This window comes from Chiloscyllium plagiosum, unplaced genomic scaffold (genome assembly GCF_037043375.1).
Source record: "Chiloscyllium plagiosum isolate Xiang-an unplaced genomic scaffold, Cpla_swu_hap1 HiC_scaffold_1, whole genome shotgun sequence".
NCBI classification, from domain to species: domain Eukaryota; kingdom Metazoa; phylum Chordata; class Chondrichthyes; order Orectolobiformes; family Hemiscylliidae; genus Chiloscyllium; species Chiloscyllium plagiosum.
This window is the reverse complement of record NW_028270139.1, coordinates 72,263,646-72,281,687: the sequence shown is the minus strand read 5'-3', so window position 1 is coordinate 72,281,687 and position 18,042 is coordinate 72,263,646. Positions and strand designations below refer to the sequence as shown.

The window sequence follows — 18,042 nt, the reverse complement described above, 5'->3', positions numbered from 1 at the left end:
GTGACATACCATTTACTCCTAAAATATTAATCAATATATGTAGAATATCTACATCATGTTAAATGCCATACATTAGTGCCAAAATGTCAGCTTCCTTAACAAGTGATCCCTGGTAGCAAATTCAAACAGCAAGACTTCAAAAATACCAGACATGCTCCAAGGAGACTGTATGGATGGGTTCAAACACAAATCCCAGTGTTCTAACTGGATAGGTGGGAGGAGGAGGAGAATGAGAGAACGTAGCTTTCTGGAGAGATTAGGACTTTTTTATCCTGCTATGTTTCCAAGCTGGTTTTATTTTCAAGTAGCAATAGAGTCATAGAGATGTACAGCATGGAAACAGACCCTTCGGTCCAACCCGTCCATGCTGACCAGATATCCCAACCCAGCACCTGGCCCACATCCCTCCAAACCCTTCCTATTCATATATCCATCCAAATGCCTCTTAAATGTTGCAATTGTACCAGCCTCCACCACTTCCTCTGGCAGCTCATTCCATACATGTACCATCCTCTGCGTGAAAAAGTTGCCCCTTCGGTCTTTTTTTATATCTTTCCCTTCTCACCCTAAACCTATGCCCTCTAGTTCTGGACTCCCCGATCCCAGGGAAAAGACTTTGTCTATTTATCCTATCCATGCCCCTCAATTTTGTAAATCTCTATAGTAAATGCTTTACAATATAGTAAATGCCATTTCATGCTTCCCTCATAATCCACTAGCTGTTGGCCGGAAAGCAATATTGCAGTTCCTGGGAGTCCGAAATAAAAATTGAAAATGTTAGAAATGCTCAGTACATCAGGTTGCAACTGTGAAGAGAACAACAAAATAAGTATTTCAGGTGTAGGACGCACATCCTTTTCAAATGCACATATTTTTTGAGAGATAAAAACATTACTGTACCTGCAAATAACATTCCTTACATTGTAAAATGTGTTTCCTAGAGTACTAAACTGCACTGTGATAGACAAGATTTAAAAGCACTTGGGTCAGTAAGGATGCACAGTCAGTGTGAAGGGGTTTTGCCATCAGTGAGGATGAATTCAAGTGAATATATTTGGGAATTTAGTGTATGGAGGAAAGAGGTGCTTTAAGTAAAGTTTACTGCAACTAGTAAAATCAGCTGAGTGGAGTGTTCAGTGACGGGCATGGAAGATGTGATTTTTATCTTCTCCCTTTTTTAAGCCTCCAACACTTGATTTCCATTTTTGTGCAGCAAAAGCAGCACAAAATCAGTAATAATTACTATTAGAAACCATAGGTTTTTATAAGCAATGTATTGTTTTGTCAGTATTGTAAAGTTTGTTGGCAGTACTTAAATGTATTGGGAGGTGAAGGCTGTTCTAATTATAAATTAAGTAGCAATTATTAATTAATTAACACATTTTAAAGATGGCAGGGCAGGTGATGTGCAGTGATTACAGAATATGCGAATTTCTGGATACCAGTGAGAGCCAGGGCCAACATGTCTGCTTTTGGTATTCTCGTCTGCAGAAACTTCAGTTCAGAATGGAGTTGAAGGCAGAGCTGCAGACACCGCAACAAATCATAGACATGAAAATTACTTAGACACCTTATTCTTTGAGCCAGTCAGACTCCTTAGGAAAGGGTCTTCTGATTTTATCATTGCCTAAGCCTTTTACCTTTCGTCCTTGTACTCCACACTGACTGCCAATGTCGCCTGTCAGGCAACTTGAATTTAAAATTCTCATCCTTGCTTTCACATCTTTCCTTATGCTCCTACAGCCTCTCAATCTTCTGAAATTTGCATTCTTCTAATTTTGGCCTCTTGAATGTTTTGATTTCAAGTGTTCTACCATCGGTGGCCATGTTCTTAGTTGCTTAGGACCCCAAACTCTGACATTCCCTCCTTATAATTCTCCACTATGTTACCTCACTTTTCTCCTTTAAGACATTCTTCCTTAAATTCTGTCTCTTTTAGATCAGACCATCTGATTTAATCTCTCCTATATAGTTTGATGTCATATTTTGCTTTTTAAGGATCTGGAAACTTTATTACATCAAAAAATTTCTTCAGGTTGATGTATGGGTTAAAACAACCCAGGCTGTGCATCAGATCCTAAAACCTTACTTCAAAATTCAGAAAGATCAATTTGAGATATCTTATAACGACTAATACAATCTGTCAAATTCCATGGATTTTCTGGCTCCAAACCTTCCGATTAGCAGTCCAGGAAACCAACAGAACTCTTACAATTCTAAAGGATTCAACTTGGTGCTTGCAAGGCCCAAGTAATGAAGAGCAACAGTCCAGCGGGATCAGCAGTCCAGCACAATTATTGCTAATAGCTCCAAGGTGGAACATTCCCCATCCTTGTGCCAAGATATAGTGTTTCCCAAAACAGGTATGTGCCTGGAACAATGTAATATAAATACAAATTAGACTGATTGATATTCAGCCTTCAGAACTTTGTGATTCTGTTTGCACCCTGTATTCAAAATTAACATGAAAAATAATAATTGTAACCGAGGTGTCCTCCTACCTAACTTGGTAACTTACGATTGTTAAGTGATCTTCCAATTAACAGACCATACCTGTGAAACTGTTCAAATAAATTCCTTGGAATAAAGTTCAGCAAGGTATATTTGGTTGTTTGAATCTTATTAGTCATATAATTCTTGAAAACCTTTTCATATTCTTCAGTAAATCCACCAAGACAAGGAATTACTAATCGATGTTTGCATCCAGTTTTCTGTGGTTGGGAAGTTTTGAACCACCCTGGGAATAGTGATACAGCGTATCTATTACTGCTTCCATGTGTCAAAAGCAATCTCTGCCATCTGTAGCGTGCCCATTGGATGGGGCGTGCCATCTTCTTAAGTCCTCACAAGCAGATATACTTGGGTGTTCTGGATCAACCAGCATTCAACTAGAAAAAAAATGAACAAGAATAAAATCTACATCGAATTTTTATCACCAAAGTTAGAAATTTTACAAGAGTTGAACTATTTTTCCTGTAAAATAAATAATTTTTCAACTGTTCTTTAATATTTTAATAATTAAGCCCTTCTTCGGGAAATCCTGAAGAAGGGCTTATGCCCGAAACGTCGATTCTCCTGCTCCTTTGATGCTGCCTGATCTGCTGCGCTTTTCCAGCAACACATTTTTAAGCTCTGATCTCCAGCATCTGCAGTCCTCACTTTCTCCTATTTTAAAAATTGAAACAAACTTAATTATTAAGTATGCCTAATGATTGAAGCTGATATTAAAAATAAATCATCACAGTTGGCACAGGATGTTACCATATTATATCCTACATTTATGTCAAACAACACAGTATATTCAGATGCTACTCCTTCTTAAAAAAGGCTTCAATGTGTTTCGTTGTTAAACTGAATTACTAAGGGCATGGCACCCCCTAGTGGATTTGCAAATTATTTCAACACCCGAGCTCAGCAAACACAAAATTCTTAACCGTTTATCATTTACTCACAGAATCATAGAGATGTACAGCATGGAAACGCAGCCTTCGGTCCAACATGTCCACGCCGACCAGATATCCCAACCCAATCTAGTCCCACCTGCCAGCACCCGGCCCGTAGTCCTCCAAAACCTTCCTATTCATATACCCATCCAAATGCCTCTTAAATGTTGCAATTATACCAGCCTCCACCACATCCTCTGACAGTTCATTCCATACACGTACCACCCTCTGCGTGAAAAAGTTGCCCCTTAGGTCTCTTTTATATCTTTCCCCTCTCACCCTATACCTATGCCCTTTAGTTCTGGACTCCCCTACCCCAGGGAAAAGACTTTGTCTATTTACCCTATCCATGCCCCTCATAATTTTGTAAACCTCTATAAGGTCACCCCAAAATGTAGAGAAACACACCAGGTCTCTCAATCTAAAGAGGGTGATCTGTCTCTTCTCAATCTATCTCCATATCTTTTGACGTTTGCCTCTTTTTTAATTGCCTAGCACTCTTTAAATTGAATTTATGCTATTCTCCTCAACAATTCTCTCCAGGTAAATATTGTATACACCCTGGATAAATGAGTTTGTCCTTAATTTACTATTGGAGTTATTTGCAGCTATTTGATACTTATTACCCCTTTTTTAAAAATTATTTCCAAAACAACTTGCTCAAAGATGTTATGACACTCGTCTGGAACAGCTGGGACTTGAACCCTGGCCTCCTGCACCACAAGAGCTCTCTAAAACAACCTGTTCAGATGTGTTATTAGACACCCCAGCTTATGAACAGATAGGATTTGAAGCCAGGTATTCAGGCACAGAAATAATGGCATTACCAGTACGCCACAAGGCACTAGCTGTTTTGGAAAGCAGGAAGAAAAATTTATTAGCATTTTAAACAAACATACAATTTAAAAGGTAAGGCAGAAACACAAACAGAAGATAACAAAAGGAGATTGTGTATTAATCCTCTGGAGATACAGAAGTCATGCAACATCAGCATAGTTCATTTTAGACATTCCAGTGTTCCGGTGATGCATGTATGGCATGAGCTGCCAGAGGAAGTGGTGAAGGCTGGTACAATAGCAAGATTTAAAAGGCATATGGATGGGTACATGAATAGGAAGAGTTTAGAAGGATATGGGCCAAATTCTGGCAAACGGGACTGGATTATTTTAGGCTATCTAGTCAGCAAGGACAATTTGGACCGAAGGGTCTGTTTCATGCTCATGAATCATAAAATGTTATTAATTTGGTAATTAATTTGGCAATCAGATTTTTTTTATTTCAAGGGCGATGGAGTATAATAATAGGCCTGTTATGTTAAAACTGTTCAGGGTATTGGGGAGATTGCAGTTGGAATACTTGGTGAAGTTTGGTCACTTTTCTGAGGAAGGGATATACAGCAAACCTTAGTTTAACCGGCATTCTATGAACTAACACTCTCGATAATTTTGCAAAGATTATATTGCATATGTCATTAATGCGAATTCACTGTATTGCGATTGACGAACTGGGGATATTGTTTCTAAAGCATAAACTTTTAAAACACTAACGTGATTACATAGCCAATAATGAAGTGCTGTTTCCAAAGTGTGATTTTTCTATAATGCAGTATTACGTAAGAACACAACCATTGCATTATACAAGATGGTACCTCAACTAGCCGAAAGATTACTGTATTATTCTGTCCAATTATTATAGATTAAAAATTTATTTACCTCAGTGTAAACATATTTGTTGCTCAATTGAATGGCCAGACAAAATACCAACAGTTGATACAATTTTGAATTAATTTCTCCTCAAATACAGTTAACTATTACATTGTCTGAGTAGCCAGTTAACGGTATGAGTTTTATTGAAAGCAAAGTTGCATTATTATTTAAGTGGCTTATGCTGTAAATAAAATAAAACAGTGATGTATATACCGCCTGCATTACATTTAAGTGACTTAGTATGTGTTTCTACATTGATTATATGGACCTCTTGATTATTTGGAATATTTGATCAATCAGCAAACTCCTGGTCCCCTTTGTGCTAGATAATAAAAAGTTTACAGTATTTGCATTGGAAGTAGTTCAGAGAAGCTTCATCACATGGTGAAAGGGTTGCCTTATGAAGGAAGTTTGGACCTATACTCACTGGAGTTTAGTAGAATGAGAGGTGAGCTTATTGCAATAGTTAAGGTTCTGATGGGGTTTAACAAGATAGATGCTGAGAGGATGTTTCCTCTTCTGGGGGCTTTTAGGACAAAGAGGCATAATTTCAAAATAAGGAACCTCTATTTTAAGAAAGAGAGAAATGAAGAGGAATTTCTTCCTTCAGAGAAATTCTCTCTTATAGAGAACAGTGGAAGCTGTGTCAATGAAATTATTCAAAGCCAAGTTTTTTTTTATATCAAGGAGAGTTAAAGGCAATAATGACAGATAGAAAGGTGAAGTTAAGGTCGCAATAGGATCAGGTATGATCTTATGAAATGGTTGAGCAGCCTTCAGTGGCTGAACTGTCTATTCCTATACTATTCCTAATTATATGCAAATAGATCAAGTAAAGGAATTGACTAATATTATCTAATGGGAAATATAAATTGCAAATGGAATGCCAATTTTACAGTTCAAGCATAACTAGGATTTTTCAAAATTGAGTGGTTCCCTGTAAATTTCATCAGGGAAGTAAACTTAATATCCACATTCACAAACAGATATTCTTACCGTTTAGGGGTGTATTTGAAATGGCAAAATAATTATAACTCAAATGGATTGACAAAACAAGGCTTGAATTATTAATGTATAATTTATCTAAAAAAATCCAAAGGATGCGATGATTTTAATAAGTGTTTTTCTTCTGGGGAAAAAATACCATGGACCATTTTATAAGAAATAACAGTTTAAGGAGAAGTATCTTGTTACATCAGTTGTATAAAATGAACTATTAAATAACAGAATATAATGATAAAGAGTTGCAGTGACTCCCAAACTATCTGAAAAATCTAATAAAAATAAGCCTGTGTTTAATGAAGAAAAATAGTTGAGTTTTGGAATTAGCAAATGCTACATGCAGATCAGTGAGAGGCTAGAACAGTGTGCTAACATCTTAATGATCACAGTGAGCCATCAATCTTCTTAAAAACATAAACGTTCTTGCATAGGGTGTAATCATACGTTCAGACGTTGGAGTTATCTTTTTGAACAATCAGGTATGTTTGACAATGCTCGTGACAAAGTTACTTGCTCAACTCAATCTAATTGAAAAGAGAGTGCACAATGAACAGGCTCAGTGCCAGAATATTAAATCTTTTCACAACATGATGGAAGGACCCAGAACGTCGCCTCTGCCAAAAACTGCCCGAGGCTGAAACACCAAGGAGGAAGCACGCTGAAGCAGACCCAGAACGTTGTCTCTGCCAAAGCTGTCTCATCACCACCTATATAGCCATAGCCTGGAGACTGTCTCAACTCTCAAGGATTTCTGAAGACGTCGGAAACCTCAACTTCCGAGAACCAACTGACCATCTAAATTAACTCCCGACAACTGAAAGGTCCTTCACTTTGCCACATGTGCAGACGTCTCCAAGATATCAAAAAGAACGGACCCCAATTAATCGACGCTGGAACAGTTTCTTAAATCGCAACTGCCACAAGGAATGTACAAGACCTGCCACTAAACAGCTTCCCGCAACCTCTCCCTGCCACCGCAGAGAGAAGAAAACAAATTCAAAAGTTAAATGAAGAAAATATAAAATGGATATAGTTGGTCATGCGAGAGAGAGTCAACAGGGCCAGAAACACCACCTAACCTGCCTCCAAATTGGGGTCTATGCTTTTCCCCTGATGTTTTGGTGGTTTCTGCCAAGGCAGCAGAGCAAACCATCTCTCGGTTCTTGGGAGTTAGTTTAGATGGTCTTCTGGTCTCAGAAATTGAGATGAGCCGTGGTCCTCGAGAGTTGGGTCAGTCTCCTGGCTGTGGTAGCTGCTGGAGTATTGGCGATGAGGTGGTTTTGGCAGAGACAATATTTTGGGTCCAGTCAGCAGCAGCTGGGATTGCTTCAGCATGCTTCCTTCTTGGTTTTGCATCGTCGGGATGGCTTAGTGGCTGTGGAGTGTGGGGGATTCCCACAGACACTGAGGAAATCAAGAAGCTGTGTATGGAACAAAAATGTAATTTGTCCTAATGTTGTAAAATGTATTTCTTTTTATAATTTACTTAACTAAAATGGCACCGGCTTAGGGCAACTTATGTATATTTTGTTGTATTATCATAAATACATGTAATAATAAATGAGTATGATTCTTACTATTACAAATGAAAAAAACACTTATGTAAAAGGAGCATATCTGGTCACACTACTAATGGATTAAATTATTCGTATTTTATTTTACAAACTTTTTCAAAATATAAAACATATGGTTTTCGTACCAAAATGAGCTAATTCTATGCTGAAAGCACCCACTTAACTGCAAACAATAATGGGTAGTGGCTGAAGGTGAAATATCACAGCACACCAAAGAATTAATTTCAATTCACAGCTTCAGCTTTCTTCTAGCCATCTGCTTCATAAATTAGCAGCAATAAAAGAAATTTCATCTCTCTCAGAGAACTGTTAACCTATGCACCCCTACATGTGCTGTCACATATTACAGCCTTGAAGTCAGTGACTAAAGATGGCAATTACTGGCTAAATAATCCCCAAACGTTGGGGTAGGAGGCAGTGGTGGGGATGAAATGGAAGAATGAAAGGGTCATCTGATATGTTGTTGGTCAGTTGTGCTGTTTCATCTCACAGGCCTTGATTCAAATCCTCCTGGAACCACACCTATGAAATATGGAATCTATTTAATTTGGCTGACCATAACCTCGCTAACTCTTAATGGCTGCATAGGGCAAATTGGTTAATAACATGAGGTTCTGTGGCAGTGAGCATAAATTTAAGATGGTTTGTTGTTTTCCTTGTGCTAGGATTAAGGGCATCTCTAAACATTTCAAGCATATTGTTAAAGGTGAGATTGAGAAATCAGAAATTATTGTGCACATTGGTAGAATGACATTGTTAGGGAAAAAGATTAAAGCAGTACAGTGTGAATTTAAGAGGTTAGCTAGAAGATTAAAAAATATAAAAGTGGGGGGATCCAAGATGGCGGCGACCCAGTAAGACTGAGTCTATAGTGCTCCTCCCAAGACTTGGGCACAGTGGGTCACCTACCCCCTACCAAGCTCACCAAATCATTTATAAATCATTTATAATAGTTTAGTAACTCAATTAATTGTGTAATATTACATTTAAGCAACTTTATCCTAAGTTAAAATGACTAAAGGGAAGGGAGCCTGCAGCTCTCAGCAAGCAGGAACCCCTCCCCCACACTCTCCAGCTGCAGCAGAGGCGTCCACAGCCGCCCCGGGGGACTTACCAACAGTAGCAAGTCTTGCAGAAATGCTTTCCAAGCTTGACTCGAAGATCGATGCCTTTATCGTCAAATCCAGAAATCGTTGGGAGTCGCTCTCGGCCGCGCTGCAGAAGCACGACCGTGAAATTGAAGAAATTCAACGCCGAGTCGGAGGGGCGGAGTTAAAGGCCGCGACCTCGGAGACAACCGCTCAATCGGCCGTGGATCAGGTCCGGACTCTCGAGCAGCGAGTCTGGACCTTGGAAAATCATATTGACGACCTCGATAATCGAGGTCGTCAAAAAAATATTCGTTTGCTGGGCCTTCCCGAACGGGAAGAGGAAGGCCAGCTTACAGCATTCCTGGAGCAGTGGCTGCCACAACTTTTAAATCTGCAAGCTGGATCAGGCCAGGTAAGGATGGAATGGGCCTACCGGGTAGCAATACGCGGGCCCGGCTCGAACCAGCGCCCACGCCCGGTCCTGTTCCGGCTGCAGAGCTACAGGAAGAGGCAGATACTCCTAGAAGCCTCTAGAAATCTCGGAAAAGACCCCCAAGCTATGATCTACAAAGGATCCAAGATCATGCTATTTCAGGACTTTTCCCCGGCTCTGGTTCGAAAGAGGAAGGCATTCGACGAGGCGAAGAAGCGTTTAAGGGACTTAAATGTTCAGTACTCCTTACGCTACCCAGCGATGTTACGTTTTAACCATGAAGGATCCGTATATAACTTTGGACCACCAGAAAAGGCTAAGGAATTCTTGGACTCTCTTAGATAAACTGTAGGACATAATGGATGTTGGTCTGCCTTTCCCCCCCCCCCGCTTTGGTTTATATCCCCTCCCCTTTTTTTTCTTACCTTACTGCTTAATATTATCATGGGGGGTGGGGAGAGGGATTTGATTTTCTCCCCCCCCCCTTGGAGTTGTTTTCTGTTATTATTTTATGTATATATGAGGGATGTATGTATATGTGTGTGTGTGTGTGTGTGTGTGTATGTATATATATATATATGTATGTGTATGTATATATATATATATGTATATATATATATAAGCTGGGGGATTTGGTTAATGTTGGTGGGGGGAGGTGGTTACCTTATTCGATTTTACCTCTGTCTTTAGGAGCGGGGTTGTTTTTCCCTTCGTTATTTCGTATTATCATATTTAATTATTATTTGTTGAACTGGTAATTTTATAGTTATATGTTTATATATGGTATTAACATTACCAAATATACCCAGGTGTTGGTAGGGGTGGGGGTGGGGTGCTCACTGTTAACTCTAGCTTTGTATTATATTTGAATTTTCCTCATTTTATTGAGGAGTGCCTGGGTCAAGGGTGGGGCATTGGTTGGGAGAGGATATGAGGAATTTTTGGAGAGGAAGTGACGCCCCCTGGGAACAAGGGGGAAAGTCTCCACTTAGATACGTTTTATATTTTTTTTTATTTAGAAATAGTTTTTTACTGTATTGTTGTGGGTGTATTAAAGAGGCTTTATTTTTGTAAATTTTACATGTTCCATGCTCGGGATGTTCTGGATAGGGTTCCCCCTCCCGAGGGGTCTCGGATTGGCCCAGAGGATTATGGTTGATCAGTCGGTTAAGTGGTGCACCTGGAATGTCAAGGGGAGTAATTCGCCACTTAAAAGGAAGAAAATATTATCAAATCTTAAGAAGGAAAGAGTTGATATAGCTCTCCTACAGGAGACACACCTGTCAGATAAAGAACACTTGAAATTACGACAGGGCGGATTTGATCAGGCCTTTTTTTCTTCTTTTAGCTCAAAAAGCAGGGGAGTCGTTATTCTTGTTCGGAAGAATTTCCCTTTCAAAATCCTAAAGCAGATAAAAGACGAATCTGGACGATATATCTTGATTAAAGCCCTCATAAATGGAGAGGAATATGGGATTTTAAATTTGTACTGCCCCCCGGCACACCCCTTTAAATTTATAACGGAAGCCTTTTCAAAATTGATGGCTTTTGATGCCCGTCATATAATTATAGGGGGAGACTTTAATTGTATTATGGATCCGGAAATAGACAGGATTCCTAAGAGTACTGCAGGAGTATCTCCCAGATCTAGACAATTGATGGATCTGAACAAAGAATTAGGATTAGTAGATGTATGGAGATGTCTTCATCCACAGGGTAGAGATTTTTCTTTCTACTCTAATCCACATAAATGTCATACCAGAATTGATATGTTTTTTGCCTCCTCGATTTTTTTAAATTCCATATCATCCTGTAAAATAGGTAATATAGCAATTTCTGACCACGCTGCTGTATATATGGAAACTAAGGCGAGGAACAGTGGGACATCCCCTCGGCATTGGCGTATGGACCCCTTCTTAATGAAAGATAGTAAATTTGTAAAGTACTTCTCTCAAGAATTTAAAACTTTTTTAGAAATTAATTCAGGTACAGCTAGCAACCCGTCAATGATGTGGGAGACCATCAAAGCTTACACGCAAGGCTTGATCATCTCCTACTCAGCGACCCAGAAGAAATTAAAGGGAGAACAACAGCGTCTGCTTGAAGCCCGCTTAAAAGCGGCTGAAACAGCATACACTGATAGACCCTCTATTATTAAATTGCAAAGGATTACAGCTCTTAGGACAGCTCTAAATACTTACTCAAACGGCTAAGAGGGAAATATTATTTGCAAAGCAAAGGTTATACGAATATGGCGACAAACCGGGTAGATACTTAGCATTTCTTGCAAAGAAAAAAAAGGCCCCTCAGACTATTATGTCTATCAAGGAAAGTACGGATATTTTGACTCATGATCATAAAAAGATTAATGCGACCTTTAGAGAATTCTATTCTGAGTTATATAAATCACAGGATTGTGAAGATAGGACGAAGAGGATGCAGTCATTTTTTAAAAATTTGACTTTTCCAGACCTAACTCCGGAACAAGTATCGGTCCTAAATGCTCCTCTTACACCCCAAGAAATAGTTGATGCAATTAGGCACCTTCAAAATGGTAAGACGCCGGGCCCAGATGGCTTTCAAGCTGAATTCTTTAAAGAATTTACAGAAATACTGGTTGGTCCACTTATGGACATGTATAACTATGCATATAGTCAGGGCTGTCTCCCGCCTTCGCTGAAAGAGGCAAATATCTCTCTTATCCTTAAAAAAGGAAAGGACCCAGAAGATTGTACATCATACAGACCAATATCCTTGCTAAATGTAGATTTTAAAATCCTCTCTAAAACGTTAGCACTGAGATTAGAAAGGGTACTGCCACATATTATAAAGGAGGATCAGACGGGGTTTATTAAGGGCCGTAGATCATCCAATAATGTTAGAAGGGCTCTGAATATGATTCAAGCTTGTCATCAGGGAAAGATACCAGGAGTAGTGGTTTCATTAGACGCGGAAAAGGCATTTGATAGGGTCGAATGGTCACATTTGTTTTACACATTGGAGAGGTTTGGTGTTGGACAGGTGTTTACCAAATGGATCTCAACATTGTATAGTGATCCCAAAGCAGTTGTGGTTACCAATGGATTAGGCTCGGATAGCTTCAGTGTGGGTAGGGGCTGCCGTCAGGGATGTCCCCTCTCGCCATTGTTATTCACGCTAATAATTGAACCACTAGCAGAAGCTATACGAGCTGATCCTAATATAGTGGCCCCAAGGATTGGTACAGGTAAACATAAAATTACCCTTTATGCAGATGATGTTCTTCTATTCCTCAGTAACCCTTTGATGTCCATACCTCGCTTAATCCAAGTTATTAATACATTTAGTGCATTCTCAGGCTATAAAATTAATTTTTCAAAATTGGAGGCTATGCCAATGGGTGGCCTTGCTGTGATACCCCGCTTAGCGGACGGTTCCCTTTTTCCCTTTCGCTGGTCCCTGGAGGGTTTCTTATATTTAGGCATTTTTATTACTCCAGTATTTGGTCAGTTGTATAAGGCTAATTTTGTGTATTTATTGGAAAGGATAAGGCAGGACCTCCAGCGATGGGGAGACCTGCCAATTTCCTGGTTGGGTAGAATAGCATTAATCAAAATGAATATCCTGCCCCGTCTCCTATATCCTATGAGAATGCTTCCGGTGATGCTGCCGAGGACGGCTTTATGTAAATTATACGGCTGGCTGAGTTCCTTTATCTGGAATCATAGGCGGCCCCTCATTAAGCTGAAGAAGCTACAGCTTCCACAGGCAAGGGGTGGATTGGACTTCCCAGATTTTAGGAAATATCAATTAAGTTCCCTATTAAGTTACATAGCTGATTGGGTCTTGTCTGATCCACAATCAATCTGGTTGGACATCGAGGCTTCTCAAGTAAAATACCCACTTATTAACCTTTTATTCTCAGACAAGAGGAAAATCATTACAGATCACTGTAAAAACCCTATAATACTGAGTACAATCAAGGCTTGGAATATAATGCGGCAAAATGAGGGTAATTCACATAAAACATCCCCCTATGCACCGATAGTGGGAGCATGGGGATTCCAACCGGGGTTAACAGATGCCACTTTTAAACTCTGGAGATCCAGGGGTATCTCATGTCTCGGGGATTTATTTAAAGATGGGGTCCTGATGTCTTTCGGACAGCTGCGTCAGAAATTCGGATTACCCAATGGAGACCTCTTTCGATACTTCCAAATTCGAGATTATATACAGAAGAAGACTACGTTATTAGATAGTTTTTATAAATCCGATAGAGAATGCAGTGTCCTGCGACCAGTGGGGGTATCTTCCGTCAGTAATATTTATCATTTACTACATGATGAAGTATCGGGAGATATGGATAATCTGCTTAAAACATGGGATCAGGATCTGGGACTAGAAATCTCCACAGAAACGTGGAATGATATCTGGGAAAATGCTAGAAGAATTACTATTTGTAACAGAACCCAGGCTATCCAGCTGAAGATACTTCATAGGGCCCATATAGCACCGGTTCGATTGGCAAAATTTAAGGCAGGAGCATCTCCAATGTGTCCTAAATGCAAAATAGAGGTGGGCACTCTTGTACATTGCTTATGGACCTGTCATAAGATCCGTAGATATTGGACTAAAGTAGCAAGTACCCTGACAGAAATTTTAGGAACGGAAATAAAAGTGGACCCCGTATCTCTCCTCTTGGGCTTTTCGAACTTTCCCTCCCTGGACACGTACGGGAAGAGACTATTTTCTATTCTTTCTTTCTGTGCAAGGAAAAATATTTTGATGAACTGGGTGGCGGAGGGCCCCCCTGGACTTTCAAATTGGCACAGACTAATTATGGAATGTATTCCCCTTGACTTCCTTACAAATATGGTGCACCGAAAGACCGAATTATTTTATAAAATATGGCAGCCCTTTTTGAATTACATAAATACAGATATTTCGGCTATCCTAACAAGGGCTTTTATTTAATTGAGACTACAAACCTGGCTGGTCCGCGGCCCCTCGGGGGAGGAATCCCGCACGAATACGGGTTTTATTATATCTGATGCTAACACATCCCGAGCATGTAAGAGACTTAAATATACACCCTGGTTAGTTGTAGGTTAGATTAGTAGATAGTTGAGTTTTGTTTGTTTGTTTTTTTTTCTTTTCGGTTTTTTTTTGTTGTTTTGTTTTTTTTGTCAAATTTTGGCTATTGTATATTTGAGCTAATTGTATATCAATGTTTATATCTGAGAGTTTTGTTTATTTTTGTAAACTTGTAAAAATGTTAAATTTCTAATAAAAATATCTATTAAAAAAATATAAAAGTAGTAAATTTTGGTTTACTCCCAATGCCAAAATCAAATGAGGGAAGGAACAAAAGGTTAAAGAAGATAAATCAATGACTGAAAATCTGGTATTAGATTAGATGATTAGATTACTTAGATTACTTACAGTGTGGAAACAGGCCCTTCAGCCCAACAAGTCCACACCGACCCGTCGAAGCGTAACCCATCCAGACCCATTCTCCTAACACTATGGGCAATTTAGCACCGTCAATTCACCTAACCTGCACATTTTTGGATTGTGGGAGGAAACCGGAGCACCCGGAGGAAACCCACGCAGACACGGGAAGAATGTGCAAACACCACACAGAGAGTCACCTGAGGCGGGAATTGAACCCGGGTCTCTGGCGTTGAGAGGCAGCAGTTACTGCATACTCTGACTCTCTGTTGTCTGTCTTCTAATTGACATGCTCGCCTCACATTCAGAGCCTTCCCCCATCAATCCTTCCATTTACACTGCTACTTAGAATTCGTCCATTCCTCCACTCAATCAACATAAAGTCTCCCTTAACAGAATGAGCAAATCTCCCTTCTAAGATATTAGTCCCTTTCCAGTTTCGGTTAGATCTATCCATTTTGAACAGGTCTTTCAAAAGACATTCCAATTAGCCAAAAACCTGAATCCCTAAACAACAAAAGGTATGAGACAGGAACTTTCAAAATTTGATTGGAGTAGACTGGTAAAAGAACGTTGCAGATAAAAGGACATCAGAGAAGGTGGAAGCATTCAATAGTGTGATGACGAATGTTCAGACTAAAGTTCCTGTTACAATGAAGGGTAAGGCTGGTAAGAGAGGGAACAATGGATGAATAAAGATACTGAGGTTCCAGTTAAGAATAAAAGAGAATCTTATTCTAGATATTGACAACTTGGTTCATTTGAATCTCTTAAATCAATATAAAAGAATGTAGGAGCATTCTTAAGAGATAAATCAAGAAGGCAAAGAGGGAATATGAGATAGCATTGGCAGATAAGGTTAAGGATAATCCAAAGAGATCCTACGAAAACATTAAGAGCGAGAGGCTAACTAGAGAGAGGGTAGAACCCCTTAAAGATCAACAAGGTCAACCAGGAGATTGGAGAGATACTAAATGAATATTTTACATCAATATTTACTGTGGAGAAAGAAATGCAATCCAGAGAATGGAGAGAAATAGACATTGATGTTTCAAAAACAGTTCACATTACAGAAGAGGAAATTCAGGAGGTCTTAAAGAATATAAAAGCGGATAAATCTCCGGGCCCTGATCTAATGTATCCCAGAACGTTGTGGGAAGTTGGGGAGAATATTACAAGACCCCTTGCAGAAATATTTGCATTATCTATAACTAAGAGTAAGGTGCCTGATGACTAGAGGGTGGTTAATGTTGTACCTTTGTTTAAGGAAGGTTGTAAGGAGAAACCGGGGAGCTATAGACCTGTGAGTCTGACTTTGATTCTGGATAAATTGTTCGAGGTGATTATAAAAAATAGGATTTATGGACATTTAGAGAGGTAAACATTGATTAAGGATAGTCAGCAGGTTTTGAGTGAGGAAAATCATGTCTCTTCAAACTTGATGGGGTTTTCTGAGAAAGTTATCAAAATGGTGGTTGGTGGCAGAGCAATAGGTATTGTTTTCTTGGACTTTAGTAAAGCCTTTGACAATGTTTCTCATAGTAGACTAATTAGTAAAGTTAGGTCACATGGGTTTCAGGGTGAGCTTGCCAATTGGATACATAATTGGCTTAACAGTAGGAGACAGAGAGTAATGGTGGAGGATTGCTTTTTGGCCTAGAGACCTGTCACCAGCATTACTTCACAGGGATCAGGTTCTGAGTCCTCTTTTGTGTGTCGTTTATATAAATAAGTTGGATGAGAATATAGAAGACATGGTTAGTGACTTTGCCGATATCACCAAAATTGGTGGCATAATAGACAGGCTAGAAGATTTTCTAAGATTACAAAGGGATCGTGGTTGAATGTATCAACAGGCTGAAAAATGGCAGATGGAGTTGAATCCGGATAAATGTGAGGTGTTGCATTTTGTTTCCATGCTGTACATCTCTATGACTCTAAGGGTAGGGCTTATACAATTAACGCTTGGGGTGTTATAGTGGGTAGTGTTGTAGAACAGAGGAACCTGAGGTGCAGGTACATAATTCTTTGGAGGTTGCGTCGCATATAGAAATGTTAGTTAAAAAGGCATTTGGCATGCTTGCCTTCATTGCTCACTCCTTTGAGTATTGGAGTTGGGACATTATTTTGAGATTTTACAGGACATTGGTGATATACTATGTTCAGTTGCAGTCTCCCAGTTATAGGAAAGATATCTTAAAGCTGGAGAGAGTTCAGAAGAGATTTACCATGGAAGTTGCCAGGTATGGAAGGTTTCATTTATAACGAAAGGCTGGTTAGATTTGGACTTTTTCCATTGGAGGATTAGGAGGTTGAGAGGTGACCTGATAGAAGTTTATAAAATAATGAGAGATATAGATAGAGTGGATGGTAGTTGGCTTCTCCCTAAGATGGAGAATTTCAAAACCAGGGGGCACATTTTTAAGGTGAGAGGAGAGAGAGAATTTAAAAAGAAATAAGAGACAAACTATTTTACACAGAGGGTCATTCATTTGTTGAATGAACTTCCTGAGGAAGTAGTGAATGCTGGTACAATTACAATGTTTAAAAAGACATTTGGATGGATACATGAATAGGAAAGGTTTGGAGGGATATGGGCCAGGAGCAGGCAGGTGAGAGATAGAAAGTGGAGCAATTTTGTAGTAGAATTACAAACAGGTGCAAAAATTATAAGTAATGCCACTGTCACACTTCAATTATGCTCACACAGACTAGGATAACAATAAACCACAGTAAAGACACAGGAGGTTTTGAAATCTATTCAGTATAATTTCAATGACCAGTGAGCATAATAGAAGCAAAGCTGAATTTGGTTCTGCAGAATGTGTTGGGTCCAGAGGAGGGGAACATTTAAAAAACAGCGATTGTAACATAAAAAGTTTTAAATTAAGTATGAGAAGCAACAATGAAAAATCTACAGTAAAGCTATGAAATTGGAAGAGTAACTATTTTAATGCGTTGAACATGGATCTATACTCAATAAACAAGAATGAAATATAGGCAAAAGTGAGGACTGCAGATGCTGGAAACCAGAGTCTAGATTAGAGTGGTGCTGGAAAAGCACAGCAGGTCAGGCAGCATCCGAAGAGCAGGAAATTCAACGTTTTGGGCAGAAGCCCTTTATTAGGACTGGAGGCAGGGTGGAGAGATAAATGGGATGGGGGGGTGGTGCTGGGGAGAAGGTAGCAAGGACAGGTCATGAGGATGGTGCTGAGCTAGAGTTTGGAACTGGGGTAAGGTTGGGGAAGGGGAAATGAGGAAACTGATGAAGTTCACATTGATGCCTGGGGGTTGAAGTGCTCCGAGGCAGAAGATGAGGCGTTCTTTCTGCAGGTGTTGGGTGGCGAGGGAGTGGCGGTGGAG

General features: G+C 39.5%; 1 protein-coding gene across 5 annotated transcripts in view; it reads right to left on the bottom strand.

The window, feature by feature from the left end:
* Nucleotides 1–18,042, bottom strand: part of atp10d (ATPase phospholipid transporting 10D) — a 226,472-nt gene that overhangs the window by 127,144 nt on the left and 81,286 nt on the right. For 4 of the 5 annotated variants that reach the window (XM_043691617.2, XM_043691638.2, XM_043691628.2 and 1 more), the window contains one exon: nucleotides 2,554–2,888. In XM_043691617.2, coding sequence (XP_043547552.1) covers nucleotides 2,554–2,831 — 278 coding nt within the window. In that variant the 5' untranslated portion in view covers nucleotides 2,832–2,888. Of the gene's footprint in view, nucleotides 1–2,553; nucleotides 2,889–18,042 lie in introns of those variants that run through there. The other variant, XM_087987857.1, reaches the window with a different exon arrangement.